This window comes from Carcharhinus amblyrhynchos, chromosome 3 (assembly GCF_965287045.1).
Source record: "Carcharhinus amblyrhynchos chromosome 3, sCarAmb.v2.hapA, whole genome shotgun sequence".
NCBI lineage: Eukaryota > Metazoa > Chordata > Chondrichthyes > Carcharhiniformes > Carcharhinidae > Carcharhinus > Carcharhinus amblyrhynchos.
The window spans coordinates 13,793,003-13,807,805 of NC_137326.1; the positions used below are offsets into that span (position 1 = coordinate 13,793,003).

At 41.7% G+C, this 14,803-nt stretch overlaps 1 protein-coding gene across 1 annotated transcript in view; it reads right to left on the minus strand.

The window, feature by feature from the left end:
- celsr3 (cadherin, EGF LAG seven-pass G-type receptor 3) overlaps positions 1-14,803 on the minus strand; it is a 241,665-nt gene that overhangs the window by 8,084 nt on the left and 218,778 nt on the right. The window contains exons 35-36 of the mRNA XM_080186571.1: positions 5,079-5,288; positions 1,834-2,863 (exon numbers count right to left, since the gene is read on the minus strand). Coding sequence (XP_080042697.1) covers positions 1,834-2,863; positions 5,079-5,288 — 1,240 coding nt within the window. The remainder of the gene's footprint in view (positions 1-1,833; positions 2,864-5,078; positions 5,289-14,803) is intronic.

Consider the following 14,803-nt stretch of genomic DNA (forward strand, 5'->3'; position numbering starts at 1 on the left):
CTGCAGAAAGATACTGCTTAAATATGGTACTTACCTTTTTAAGTGTAACTACTAAAAATGTGCACACTTTTTGTTCACAGTGGGAACCAAGTTTGAGATACCAAAACTCATTATACTTGGGAGGTATACAACTTAATTTAACCAAAGGCTGATTCAACGCAGATCCCAGAGATGAAAGGGCAGCATTCAATCTAGTGATTCATTCTTTCGCTCTCCAACCCAACGTAGGCCAGATTCTCCAGTCCTGCAGCAGTCAACGGAGATTTGACTGGAGTGCCAAAGTCTCTGTTCTCGCTGACAGTGGGGCATGAACAGCTAGAGAATTCTGGCCATAATTTCTCTTTCCTTGCACATCTTTTTCTTTTCATAAATGCCAAATGCCATCTTATGACTTTAAGGAATCATTTCCTTAAAATCCAAGGATTTTTTTTTCTGTAATCAGAAGTAGTGTTTTCAGAATTATTAACAGAATAGTCAACATGTTTATAACCAATTCAGTTAAGTGGGGTTAAAATGCCGGATCTAATTTTAATCAGTTCTTTTACATTTGATAGATATATAATACCTCAGGTAAAACAAGAAACTCTCTACGTGGGAACCACATCTTTATACTTCAACACAGACCTGTTCATACATCGCTCCTTATGTTGTATTATTGGTTACATGTATTACATAGAATTAACAACAAAGAAAGCATCCATTTGTCTCAGCGGGTCCATGCTGCTCTTTATGCTCCACACAAATCTCCTTCCAGCTCCCTTCATCTAAAGTAACTAAAAGCTTACTTTTCAGATGCCTCAAAGTGTTTGACTGTCCTCAATTATCGCTTACCTTCTCAAACAAGCTTCTTGATCTTGGAATTGTAAACCTATGTTTCTGCATGGGTAGGATTTGATCCAAGATCATGAAATGAAATTTAAATTCTACAGAAGAAGAAAGACATATTGTACTGTCTCGCAGACCCTCAAACCTTTGGAACACCTACAAAAGGTTGTGAATGTAGCCCATCCATCACGCAAACCAGCCTCCCATCCATTGACTCTGTCTACACTTTCCACTGCCTTGGCAAAGCAGCCAGCATAATTAAGGACCCCACATACCCTGGACATTCTCTCTTCCATCTTTTTCCAGAGGGGAAAAGATACAAAAGTCTGAGGTCACATACCAACCAACTCAAGAACAGCTTCTTCCCTGCTGCCATCAGACTTTTGAATGGACCTAGCTCGCATTAAGTTGATCTTTCCTTACACCCTATGACTGTAACACTACATTCTGCACTCTTTCCTTATCTTCTCTATGAATGGTATGTTTTGTCCATATAGCGTGCAAGAAAAAATACTTTTCACTGTATGTTAATACATGTGGCAATAATAAATCAAATCAACCCTCACATCCTTCAGTCTTCCTCTCCCTTCTGCAATCAACAGGCTTTTAAAATTCAAGCATGGCTAATGGCTACGTCTTAATTTTTTTTACTGACTTTTACTGGCTTCAGTCTCGTCAGTGTGTTTTACCACGGGCCTTAGCCCTTTATCATTCTGTCTCACACTAAGGTGAAAGCCAGAGTAAAGGGAATGTCTGATGTTAAATGGCTAGAAGTAAATTAGGAAGAAGTAATTAATCAATGCCAAACTTAGATTTTAAAAGTCTGGAAAAAGAAATACTGAGAGGTTCCATAATTTTGTGGTGTTGTTACTGCCCTCATTGCAGATCATTAGTATACTGAGATTGTCGTTTACAATTAAAAGCATTTGAACCTGCAACTCAGATTACATATATATTGCTACACTGGTCCATTAGTCATAACAATTTGCACTCCAAGTCTGTACTTACTCTGAATCTGGCGAAATCTCCGAGATGCTATGTGATGTTGCAGAGTGTGGGGTTGAAGGGCATGGGGCAGATGTCATTGAGGAAGTCTGTGCCCCAGAAGGGGTGAAAGTAGTCTGTGGGGCAGAAGGAGTGGTGGTAGAGGGAGCAGAAGAAAGGGCAGAAGAATTAAAAGAAGCAAGAATGGAGGACAGAATATCCAACTGCTCTGTAGAAGGCTGTCGGCTAGGCAAGGAGCCTAATTGCTCTCTGGAAGGCTGTCTTCTGGGAAGAGTGTTTAGTTGTTCTCTGGAAGGGTGCCTGCTAGGCACTGCCTCCAAATGCTCTCTGGACAAGTACCTGCGAGACATTGAGTCGAGTTGCTCTCGTGAAGACTGCCGACTTGATGTTAGACCTAGTTGCTCCCTAGATAGTTGTCTTCTAGACAGTGAATCTAGATGTTCTCTGGAGGGTTGTCTATTTGACAGTGCCTCCAAATGTTCCCTGGATGCATGCCGACTGGGAACAGTGTCCATCTGCTCTCTAGACATTTGTCTATTGGGTACTGTGTTTAGCAACTCCCTGGACATTTGTCTCACAGGTAATGCATCTAGATGTTCCCTGGAACCATGCTTCCTTGGTATTGAGTCTAGCTGTTCTCTGGACCCATGTCGACTGGGTAATCTGTCCTGATGTTCTCTGGAAGCATGCCTACTTGGGATTGTGTCTAGCTGTTCTCTGGATCCGTGTCGGCTGGGAACAGTTTCTAGTCGTTCACGAGATGCATGCCTGCTGGAGAGTGCATCCAGCTGCTCCTTGGACATTTGCCTCCTAACTAGCATGTCCAACTGTTCACGGGATGAATATCGGCTGGCCGGTTGAGACAGACTTCCAGCGCCTGAGTACATACGGCCATAGGAGGCTGCCGGAACGACCCTGGGACCTAGCGTTGAAGTATTGTACCATGGCAATTCCATCTGCATTCTGTTGATGGATGTTGAGCTTTCGTTCTTCAGTGTTGCCGATGGGTACTGCATCCTGTTTTTCAGGATACCTAGAGAAAACATGCAAACATAGTGAATGCACAAGGTGAGAGTTCATAATGCAGGCTAATTAAATTAATCCCATTTTGCAATTGCCTCAACTGCAAGTCAGGCAACTGTAGAGTGCCAATAATTGAATTCAGTGTCTCAGGATACTCACTACTGATTGCTATCTGATCACCTCTAATCTAAAGAGCATAGCCTGGATTTTGCAGTTGTAATGACAGGAAACTATCAGAGTTTACCATATTGAAACTGACAGCAATTTATGCGCTGGAATTTTACCGCCTTGTCTGCCCTGATTCCAGGGCAGGTGAGGCTCGCAGAATGACATTCTCTATTGGCCTCAGGCAGACAAGGTGGTAAAATTCCAGCAATGGTGTCCGCACATGCAATTCCCTGTTCTTCCACAGGGTGCAAAGTCCTTGCAGAGGGAAATCAATTAGGAATCACTGAACTGATATGAACGTCCACACTTTATGCCATTATTTGCAATATAAAAACCTTTTTAAATTTTGCTAATGACATGTAACTGGGATTTTCACTGTATTATGTCACAGTTATTGATGAACAACCTTTCTGGCACTGAAAAACTGATTTTATATGTATGGAATGTCACATTTTGCCATGCTGTGACAAAAATTCCATTGAATTTTTTATAATAAAAAAGTTACCATTTATGATATTACAGGATCTACCGTAATCCACTGGGTATGTCCCAACTTTATTTCACTTTCTGTATAGTTGTAAAAAGTGAATTAAAACCTGCTTGTTGTTTGCCATCTGAGAGAATTGACTACTGCACCTACCTGCTGGATCTCAAAGATCCCTAAAGCTGGGGCCAGAAAGAAATAAATGTCAGAAAGGTGAAATCCATGTCGCAGAACTCACTACATGTTTTTTGGGTAGTTGTCTTTGCAGTCAGCACCGTTACTTCATTGTTGACCACAAAATCTGGACCGTACAATGTAAGAGTATTCAAAACAACATGATCACATTTTGTTCTCAAAGACAAATCGTCTGCCAGTATTTTCTCTCTGGAATCACACTTGTAATTCTTCACCAAACAGATGGCTGATGGCACCCAGATATATCATAACTTTCAGTGCTAAAAAATTAGGCCCAAAAAAGAGACACTCTATTCCTTACATAGCAATCTCTCATTCAAAGGGTGAAGATCAAAGAATTGAGCATGGAGATAACACTTTTAACATTGCTAATGTTGATGTCCATGTAATATTCATTCATGGAATATGGGTGTCGCTGGAGAGAGCAGCATTCATTCCCAATCCCTAACTGCCCTTGAGAAGATGGTGCTGAGTTGCTTTGATATATTTTAATTAAAAATTAACTGGGCTCATTATGACACTTTCATATCAGAGATTGCTTTGCAGTATGACAATTACATATCAGAAAGTGTTATTTGGTATCATGGAACGTAGCAACCATAACATTCTGGTCCATTATATTAACATCATTTACCATTAATGTAAAGCTTAGAGCTTTCACTTCTAGATTTACCCTGAACACTTCATCAAAGAAAAGCTTTGTTACAAGATTATCACAGTTCCAGGGCTGATGTTATTCAAACTTGCACTGCATCACAGCCTCACATATGCAGGAGTCCAATAAACCTGTAAAATGTTTGTCTGTTCAAGCCTTGGGATTCAATGTGAGCCTGTCTACTGGCATGAGCAGAACAGAAATGAAATAAACTTCCCCAGTTCATACACTTGCATTTATAGTAGTGATTAACTCAAATCCAAAACACACTTTTGAGCCGTTATGTTACCCTTAATGTATGCCACTGTTTATTGTGCATGTCACGGTCCAATATTTATTCAGCAATACCAGTAAAACCTATTATTTGGTTATCATATTGGCATATGTGGAATCTTACTGTGTACAAATTAGTTGCTAAATTTCCTTATAAGATCGACTATATTTCAAAGTGCTTCGGTGATATGCTTTGGAATGTCCTAAGTGCACAAAAGACATTATACAGGGACAAGCTTTTTCTATTTCTGGCATCTCCTATTGCTTTGTACTTTGCATCTTGATTTTTAACAGTCATTCCTCATTATAGCTCCTAGAGCTCTCAGTTAGCTATCCTGTGGATCTTCTCAACTGGTCCCTTTAATGGATCCCGCGTTTACAATATCATTGGACCAATCCTACATGAATGCTGAGGAGTCTTTTTGCAAGCTTTTCTTTGTGACTGTTTACCTTTCCTCTGTCGCTCTTGTTTGAACAGATGTGTTGATGCATTCTCATCACCACTTGTAATGGACATGTCAGGTTGGTTGTTGTTGGTGGCGTCCTTGTTGAAATCAAGGCCCAGCTTCCTTTCTGAGCCCCACTTCTGCAGTGAGCAGGCATGAACTTCACACTCACCCAGTGCTGGCCAATAGGATATTAAATCATTGCCATCACAATCTGTAAAATAAAATGAAGCATTTTACAGGCTCTGCCTGCGTCAAACAAAAGAAAGTGCAAGTTCTGTAAACATTTTATCACAGCAAAGAATTAACTCTCACACAGGCTGATTTTTGGAGTATCTGCTCTGAATGCAGAGCCTCTGTTCGGTGGAGATGAGAATGTAAAATTGAAACAGTGGACCTTTTTGTCCATGGCACTAAATGCCACATTTTGTATGGAAAAGGAATTTCAGGTTTTGGGAAAGGCTGCGTGATGTGGGTGAGTTTAATCCTCAAACATCATGCAGATGAAATTCCTTCGTGGCTTTTGGCCTTTTCCAACTCTATGGAGGCTTGTCCATGTAAAATGGACTCACAACAATCCCTGTGGCCTATTTAGCTGAAGCCAATGCTCACAGCAAGATTCTTTCTTCTCATTTAGCATTGATATTCATTAGTGCTTTGGTCCCTACACTATTGTTTGTCATTGAGTGCAATAGTTTTGCATTTTCTGATGCTTGTTTTGGGAATAATTTTCCACAGTTTTCTTATTCCGCACTGAAATAGCTGTAGGCACAATAGTGCAGATGGGAATTTGTTTGAGGCCTTGTGATGCCATTTGCTTGAGAAAGGTGAGTTTGCCAGGGTAATAAATGTAGGTGCACGCCCACATTTACAGACCATGATATCATGCAGATTGCCTGACCCAGAGAAATACTCTTTAAATGGCGATGTAGATAGTTATGCCTCTGGATCCACCATTGGTGACTGTTGCAAATCAATGATTCATCTTTCCACTGAAAGAACAAGTGAGTGGTTGTGTTTGGCAGAAGCAACAACGTTCATTTTCCCTTCGGGAGATGCATCAACTCAACCAGCATAACACTGCTGGATGTCAGTGTCTCTGCATGCGTAGGGTGCAAAAAGTAGCACCCTAGAATTGTGCAGATTACTGAACTATGCTGCCAGCTCTGACAGTAAGAGGCAATGCTGTCTTGTGGAAAGACAACCTTTCAGCCTCAAATAAGGCTTGCTTTGCATCCATTCCATCAGGGAACAGCAACATATGTACTCTGCCATCCACCAGGGGCCAATCTCTGAACCACTCTGAAACTTGCCCAGATTCTGTTTTCATTTACACATCTTGGGACCCTAAGGGGCAATTTGACATGGCCAATCCACCTAACCTACCCATCGTTGGACTGCGGGAGGAAACCGGAGCACCCAGAGAAAATCCACGCAGGGAGAACATGCAAACTCTACACAGACAGTGACCCAAACCAGGAATCAAACCCGGGTCACTGGCGCTGTGAGGCAGCAGTGCTAACCACTGTGCCACCGTGCTGCCCCATTGCCTCCGCATTGGATACCTGTTCAATCCATTTCTGTCTGATATATTTTCTCCCCCGAGCACAACCTGCAGCTTGGCAAGGGCTCACAAAAATTTCAGATACATCCAGAAGCACAGTAAAGACTGAAACAACTTTTGCAGTCTTTTGTATGCACATCTTTTCACATTTGGGGTTCTGGTCAAATCTGTGTATGGGATACGGTCTGTTGGGTTAGCTGGTTCAATGTCAGAGCTGTGTTGACACGTTACACTAACTAATCATAAGTGTCCTGTCACCTCAATGTGCTGCTGATTAACTCTATCAGGTTTTACCAGACTTTGCAAAATGAGGGATAAAATGTGTCCTTTAAACTCTGCTCTTTAATCAATCATTTGGTAATGTGACAGGAATTTCCCAATCACCAATGATAATTTGTATCATTTATATTCAGAGCAAATAATTTTTTGTATTGTTCGTGGCAGTTAGCTGCAGTATTCTCAGAGCACGACTTAAGTCTAATAAAGGGTTAAACAGAAAACCTGAAAAACTGCAAGTTTGACAAAGACAGCATTGTCACCCCAACATAAAGCATATCTTTAAACTGCTGAAATATTTTTCAACCTAATCCTCCCTACTCTTCAATTCACCAAAGGAGGTTCCTTACTCTTCTTCATACACACACTTGTCTGATAAATAAATGTAATTAATCTTCTACCAGAGACACAAACTACAGAAAGCTTCACTTGAGAAGCCAATTAAGAATTCACAAATTTGTTAACGAGTTATCAAATGGAACACTGCTCAGTGAAATGACTGATCCCAGGCCAATAAACTGAATAATTACTTTTACTTGGACATTTTACAATATTACAGAATTTTCTTGCCCCACATATTTTAAAAGGTAAAAGGCAAGAGTCTGATGAGTACAAAACACCAAAACAAACTTGGTGACTAGTGGAGTGCCCCAGGGGTCGGTGCTGGGGCCTCAGCTATTCACCATTTATATAGATGATCTGGAGGAGGGAACCGAGTGTATGGTGTCGAAATTTGCTGATGACACCAAGATTGGTGGAACGGCAAATTGTGCGGAGGGTGTGGAGAGTCTGCAGAAGGATCTATATAGGCTGGGCGAATGGGCCAGGAACTGGCAAATGGAATTTAATGTTGGCAAATGTGAGGTTGTCCACTTTGGTAGGAATAATGGTAGGAAGGACTATTACTAACGGGGCGAAAAACTGCAGCATGCGACGGTGCAGAGGGACCTCGGGGTCCTTGTGCGTGAGTCGCAAAAACCCAGCCTGCAGGTGCAGCAGGTGGTCAGGAAGGCTAATGGGATGCTGGCCTTCATAGCGAGGGGGATTGAATATAAAAGTAGGGAGGTCTTGCTGCAGCTGTGCAGGGCACTGGTGAGGCCGCAGCTGGAGTACTGTGTGCAGTTTTGGTCGCCGCACTTACGCAAGGATATTTTGGCCTTGGAGGGAGTGCAGAGGAGGTTTACTAGGCTGATTCCGGAGTTGAGGGGGTTGAACTATGAGGAGAGGCTGAATAAACTAGGCTTGTACTCGTTAGAGTTTAGAAGAACGAGGGGAGATCCCATTGAGATGTATAAGATGATGAATGGGATGGATAGGATAGAGGTGGACAGGCTCTTCCCGCTCAGAAAGGACAGTAGGACTAGAGGGCACAGCCTCAGGATAAAGGGGGCGCGGTTTAGAACGGAGTTGAGGAGGAACTTCTTCACTTAGAGGGTGGTGAATCTCTAGAATTCTCTGCCCGTTGAAGTGGTGGAGGCTGCCTCGCTCAATATTTTTAAGACGCGGGTTCATAGGTTTTTGATAGGCAAGGGGATTAAGGGTTATGGGGAGAGGGCGGGAATGTGGAACTGGGCCACGACAGATCAGCCATGATCTTATTGAATGGCGGGGCAGGCTCGAGGGGCTAGATGGCCTACTCCTGCTCCTATTTCTTATGTTCTTATGTTAAACGTAAGATGCTATTCAATAGGTGAACAAGTGACAAAGCACATTAGTTTCCATCAGCATCCCTGGGTATGTTGTGTCCCACCAGCAATACTAATCCCCTTCCTGCCTCTCCCAGAGGCAGTGGCACAATGGGGAGGGAGTCAACATGGACATCCTCAACTCTGACTCCAAACACTAGAAAGTCTCAATGACATTAGGCCAAATATGAACAAGGAAACTCCCTGATTACTCAACCAGTGACGTCCCTCAGTTTATGAATCAGTATGCCATGTTGAATACCAGATGGACAAAACAAGGACACAAAATGCTCTCTAGTTGGAGAACCTCCATAAATCCATAAGATGTAAGAGCAGGGGGAGGCCATTCAGCCCACTGAGTCTGTTTTCCCATTCAATATCATGACTGATCTGATGTGATGTGATAATCCTCTACTCCACTTTCCTGCCTCAACCCCATAACCCTCGAGACCTTCATTGATTAAAACTCCATCTATCTCAGCCTTGAACATATTTAATGACCCAGCCTCTACCGCCCTCTGTAGTAAAGAATTCCACAGATTCACTACCCTTAGAGAGAAGAGATTCCTCCTCATCTCTTAAATGGGTCACCCCTTACTGAGTCCTTCTAGTCATAGAATCATGGAGTCAGAGGTTTACAGCACAGAACCAGGCCTTTTGGCCCAACTTGTCCATTTTTTTTTAAACCCCTAAGCAAGTCCCAATTGTCTGCATTTGACCCATATCCCTCTATAACCATCTTACTCATGTAACTGCCTAAATGCTTTTTAAAAGACAAAATTGTAACCGCCTCGACTGCTATCTCTGGCAGCTTGTTCCAGACATTCACCACCCTCTGTGTGAGAAAAAATGCCCCTCTGGACACTTTTGTATCTCTCCCCATAAATCTATGCCCTTTAGTTTTAGACTCCCCTACCTTTAGGAAAAGATATTGACTATCCAGCTGATTTGTGCCCCTCATTATTTTGTAGACTTCTATAAAATCACCCCATAGCCATCTATATTCCAGAGAAAAAAGTCCCAGTCTACTCAGTCTCTCCTTATAACTCAAAGCATTAAGTCCCAATAGCATCCTAGTAAATCTTTTCTGCACTCTTTCTAGTTTAATAATATCCTTCCTAAAATAGGGTGACTAGAATTGTATACAGTATTCTAAGTGTGGCCTTACCACTATCTTGTACAACTTCAACAAGATGTCTCAACTCCTGTATTCAATGTTCTGACCAATGAAACCAAGTATACTGAATGGCTTCTTCACCACTCTGTCCTCTGTGCCTCCACTTTCAGGGAGCTATGAACATTTACCCCTAGATCTCTTTGTTCTGTAACTCTCCCCAGTGCCCCACCATTAACTGAGTAAGTCCTGCCCTGGTTCAATCTACTAAAATGCACCACCTCGCATTTCTCTAAATTAAACTCCATTTGCCATTCATCAGCCCACTGGCCCAATTAATCAAGATCCTAAGTTCTCCCACAAGCAGAAATGACTTCTCAACATCTACCCTGTCAAGCCACCTGAGAATCCTATTTATCTCAATAAGATCACTTCTCATTCTTCTAAGCTCTGATGAGGCCCAACCTACTGCACGCAACTCAGGTAATAATCCAGGGATTATAACATTGGAGGTTTTGTTGTTTAATTTAGTGCTTAGCTTTTCAAATGCCATGCAGAACTTCCTTCTGGTTCTACCTATGTCATTGGCTCCCACTTGGGCCACAACAGCAGGCTATTCCCCTTCCCACTGCAAGTTCCTTTCCAGCCCAGAACAGATGTCTTGAACCCAAGAAATGGGCAAGCAACACAGCTGTTTGGACTCTCTTTGCTGCAGAGGGTAATGCCAATCCCCCTCACCATACCATCCCCTACTACCACTACATTCATATGTACACCCCCTCCCCCCAGTTGAATGGTTTCCTGTACCACAGTGCCATGGCCAGTCAGCTCATCCACCCTGCAGCCCCATTCTCATTCAAACAAGAACCTCAAACCTGTTGGATTATTGCAAAGGTTGATACTGCTGCCCTTCCAGGCTAACACATTGCAAACCTAATTAGCCACAAGTGCTAAATTCATCTCTGCCTCTTTCTAAGGTCCTCACTCATACTAGAAGTCTGTCTTCAGCCAAATTGGTTACTCCATGTGATATCAAGAAATGGCTGAGTCCATTGGACACAGCAAAGGCTTTAGGCCGTACGGACATCTCAGTTACAACACTGAAGACTCATTCTCCCGAACCAGCTGCACCTCAAAACCAAGTTGTTCCCGTTCAAATACAACACTGGCAACTATACAACAAAGTAGAACATTAAAATAAAATCAAATTACGGCGCATGCTGGAATCTGAAACAAAAACAGAAAACGCTGGAAAATCTGTGGAGAGAGAGTAGAGCCAATATTTCAAGTCCGGACGACCCTTTGTCAAAGACCAGTTACATCTTGTCCATAAACAGTTGGACAAAGCCAATTTGGACAATTATGTACTCTTAATCATCCGCAAAGTGAAGGAAGCTGTAAGCTATAGCGCTTACTCAGCAATAACCTGCTCAGTTATACTCAATTTGGTTCACGAAGACCACGCGGTTCCAGACCTCAGTATCGCCTTGACCCAAATATGGACAAAAGAATTCACTTCCATTGGTGAGGTGAAAGTGGCTGCCCTTTACAAGGCAGCATTTGGCTGAGTATAGCATCAAGGAGCCTGAGCAAAATGGAAGTCAATGGGAACCGTGGGAGAATTCAGCATTGGCTGGAGTCGCATGCATCTCAAAGGAAGATGGTTGTGTTGTTGGAGGCCAATTATTGCAGGCCCACCCCCTCAAGATGTTCTTGCAGGAGTTACTCAGGGGAGTATCTAGGACCAACCATCTTTACCATCACCTTACTTTTTGATTGCACAGTGCCCAGCTCCATTCACAACTTCTCAGATACTCAAGCAATCTGTGTTCGCATGCAGCAAAACCCGGACAACACTGAGGCTTAGCTGATAAGACATTCACATCACAAAAGTGCATAGCAATTACCATCTATAGCAAGAGAGAGTCTAACCACTACCCCATGATATTCAACTGCACTTCTTTTCCAAAGCCTCCACCATTAATATCCTGGAGTCACCACTGACCAGAAATGTAATTGGGCCAGCCACATTAATAGTGTAGTTAGGGAAGCAGGTTGAGCCCAAGTATTCTGTGAAAAGTGACTTACCTTTTGATTTTCCAAAATTTTCCCACCATCTACAAAGCACAAGATGGGAGTGTGATAGAATAGTCTCCACTTACCTGGGTAAGTGCCACTTTAGCGATACTTAAACCAACACTATCCTGGATAAAGAACTAAAGAAGTACATTTGATTGTTGCCTCATTCATCAATTAAACAGTCATCAGTACAGTGCTTACAAGGTGTACTTTTTACAAGATTATATTGCAGCAACTTACCAAGGTTTCTTTGGTAGCATCTCCCAAAGTTGTGACATTTACTACTAGGAAGGATAACAGCCATGGGTACATGGGAACAACATCACTTCCAAGTTTCCCTGGCTTGGTAACGTATTGCTGTTCCTCCAGGGTTACTAGATCAATATACCTGAACTGCCACCTATCAACACTGTAGGTGTATTTTCACCACAGGGGACTAAAGACAACAATTGGGAACCATCTTTTTGAGAGCAATTAGAGATGAGCAACATCTGGCCTTGCCTGCCATGCCTACACTCCATGAACAAACAAACATTGTGCTGTTCCAATTTGCAAAATAGTCTTCGCAGCTGCTCACAATGAGCACCCTATATAAGGTATCTACATAGAAAGGAATATATTTTGAGGGGAATTGGCAGAAACATGAGCAAATGCAAAGGATTTCTCCACAAGTAGAAAGCCAGAAATCTGAGGCCAAGAAACTTCATTAGCTTGTCCATGTTTTCTAACAATCTCAGAGAGTGTGTGAGATAGAATACCTAAAAAAGGAAGAAATGTTATTAAAATAGGGGAGGAGGAGGAAAGGAAATGAGGATAATGAATGTTATGAACTTACAATCAAAGTTTAAGAGTTCAGAAGGATGCCATTCAGCCCATTATGCCAGTGCCTACTTTTTTGAGGAAATTTCCAATTTAGTCCCACACTCCAAATTTTTGCCATTCCCTACAAACTAGTTCTTTTCAAGTACATGTCCAATTATTAAAAGTTCTGACAGAATCTGATTCCACCATACTTTTAGCAATCTTGTGAGAAGAAATTCCATTATTTTTAAATCTATGACCTCTGGTTACTCAACCACACCTCCTTCTGTCTGCCTCAAAACCCCTCGTTATTTTGAATACCTCTACTTAACCTTACCTCTTCTAAGGTGAACAATCCCAGTTTTTCCAATCTCACCTAAGTCTGTGTGTAATCTATTGCACTACCCCTCATCAAACATATCTTCTATGTCATCAGGGAAGTGAATTAGGTTAGTCAGATACGATTTGCCTTTCACAATCTGTGCTGGCTATGCCTCGTTAACCCATATGCTTCTCAAAATGAGAGAATGTCCTCAACATTAATCTGTTTCCCACCATTTGATGTGTGTGTTTGGATTTAAAAGAGTTTTATGGTTACATTTCTGCATTACAAGTTGAGCGTTAATCAGTTTTTGTAACTTGCTTTCAAAAATGGGTTTTGTTTCATATTAATATTCATTCTGAGTTTATTGTAAGAAGCCTGGTTAAAGCCTCTTTTATCCTGGTTCTAATAATTGTGAAAGTAAACATTTGGCCATTCTGGTGAATGAATAAAACATTTACATCTGTGGTGTGACCTGTGGAATTAGTGGGGCTAGAGAATTCCTCCCATTCCACTTTTAACACTTTGAACTGAAGCTGTGCCATGTTCTAGATTCCCCAGCCAGGGGAAACAACCTCTCACTCACATATTTACATCTTTGATTTTTTTTTGTCTCCTTTCATTGCTACTTTTAACCTAACTATTTCATGAATCACTATTCCCCTGACGTTCTCCTAGTGGAAATCACTGCACCTGCTCTACTTAATTGCCCAGAACCAGATCCGGAACTTGCACAAATGCATAATTTATATCAAACTATGAATAATTTCAGATTGCGATATTACGAGCTAAGCTTAATATAACTATACTTAAAATTCTCTTTGTATAGAAGTTCCTGCTCTATCTTGCATTAGCCAAGATTTGAAGCCAGCACAGACAATAGAATTGTTATTTCTCTGTTGGTTGCACGGTAACAAAATGAAATAGATTTGAGTAGCCTGAATCCACCAGCCAATGGGCTTTTCCATGCTGCCAAACTGGCTGTAATCCAGCAGCCTATATTTTTTTTTGTTGCCTTTGATTTATCCAACTCTACCAAATGCTCCAACTGCAGCACCAGTTCCAGTAGTTAGTCCAAGTAGCTATTCTTCATGCATAAGCTCAGTTCGTCTCGGTAGCTATTAGGCCATGGAACCGAATCCTGTACTGGACTAATATCCACATATGAATTTGATCCAAACATATTAAATGTTTGTACAATAACACTCGCAGAGTGTAATTTTTGGTCTCAAGAGGCCTCATACAGTTTACCATAATTTACTTACAAGAGCTGTTTTACATTCTGCTAAGAGGAGTGTTTACGAAGGTGTCAAAATATTCAAAACACGATGTACACTAGTGAGTGAATAATGACGTGCTAAATGCATCTACTCAGATGAACAATTAACAGATTATAGCATTTACAAAGGGAGGATATGAGTGATTAATCAGCTGCTCATGTGTATTTAGAAAATTATATTCATTATTATACACCTAATGTATTGAGCTACTACTGAAACCAAAGAAATGACAATAAGCAATTACTTCCTGCAGAAGCAGGGAGCAGCAAACTGTTGCTCCACACATTCTATCAGATAGCAACAATGCTAATTTTAACCTCAGTGAAGTAGTTTATTTATTAGTGTTACATTAGGGTTACATTAACACGGCAAAGAAGTTACTATGAAAATCCCCGAGTCACCACACTCTGGCGCCTGTTCGTTTAAGAACATAAGAACATAAGAACATAAGAAATAGGAGCAGGAGTAGGCCATCTGGCCCTTCGAGCCTGCCCCGCCATTCAATAAGATCATGGCTGATCTGTCGTGGCTCAGTTCCACTTTCCCGCCCTCTCCCCATAACCCTTAATCCCCTCTCTTATCAAAAACCCATCAACCCGCTTCTTAAA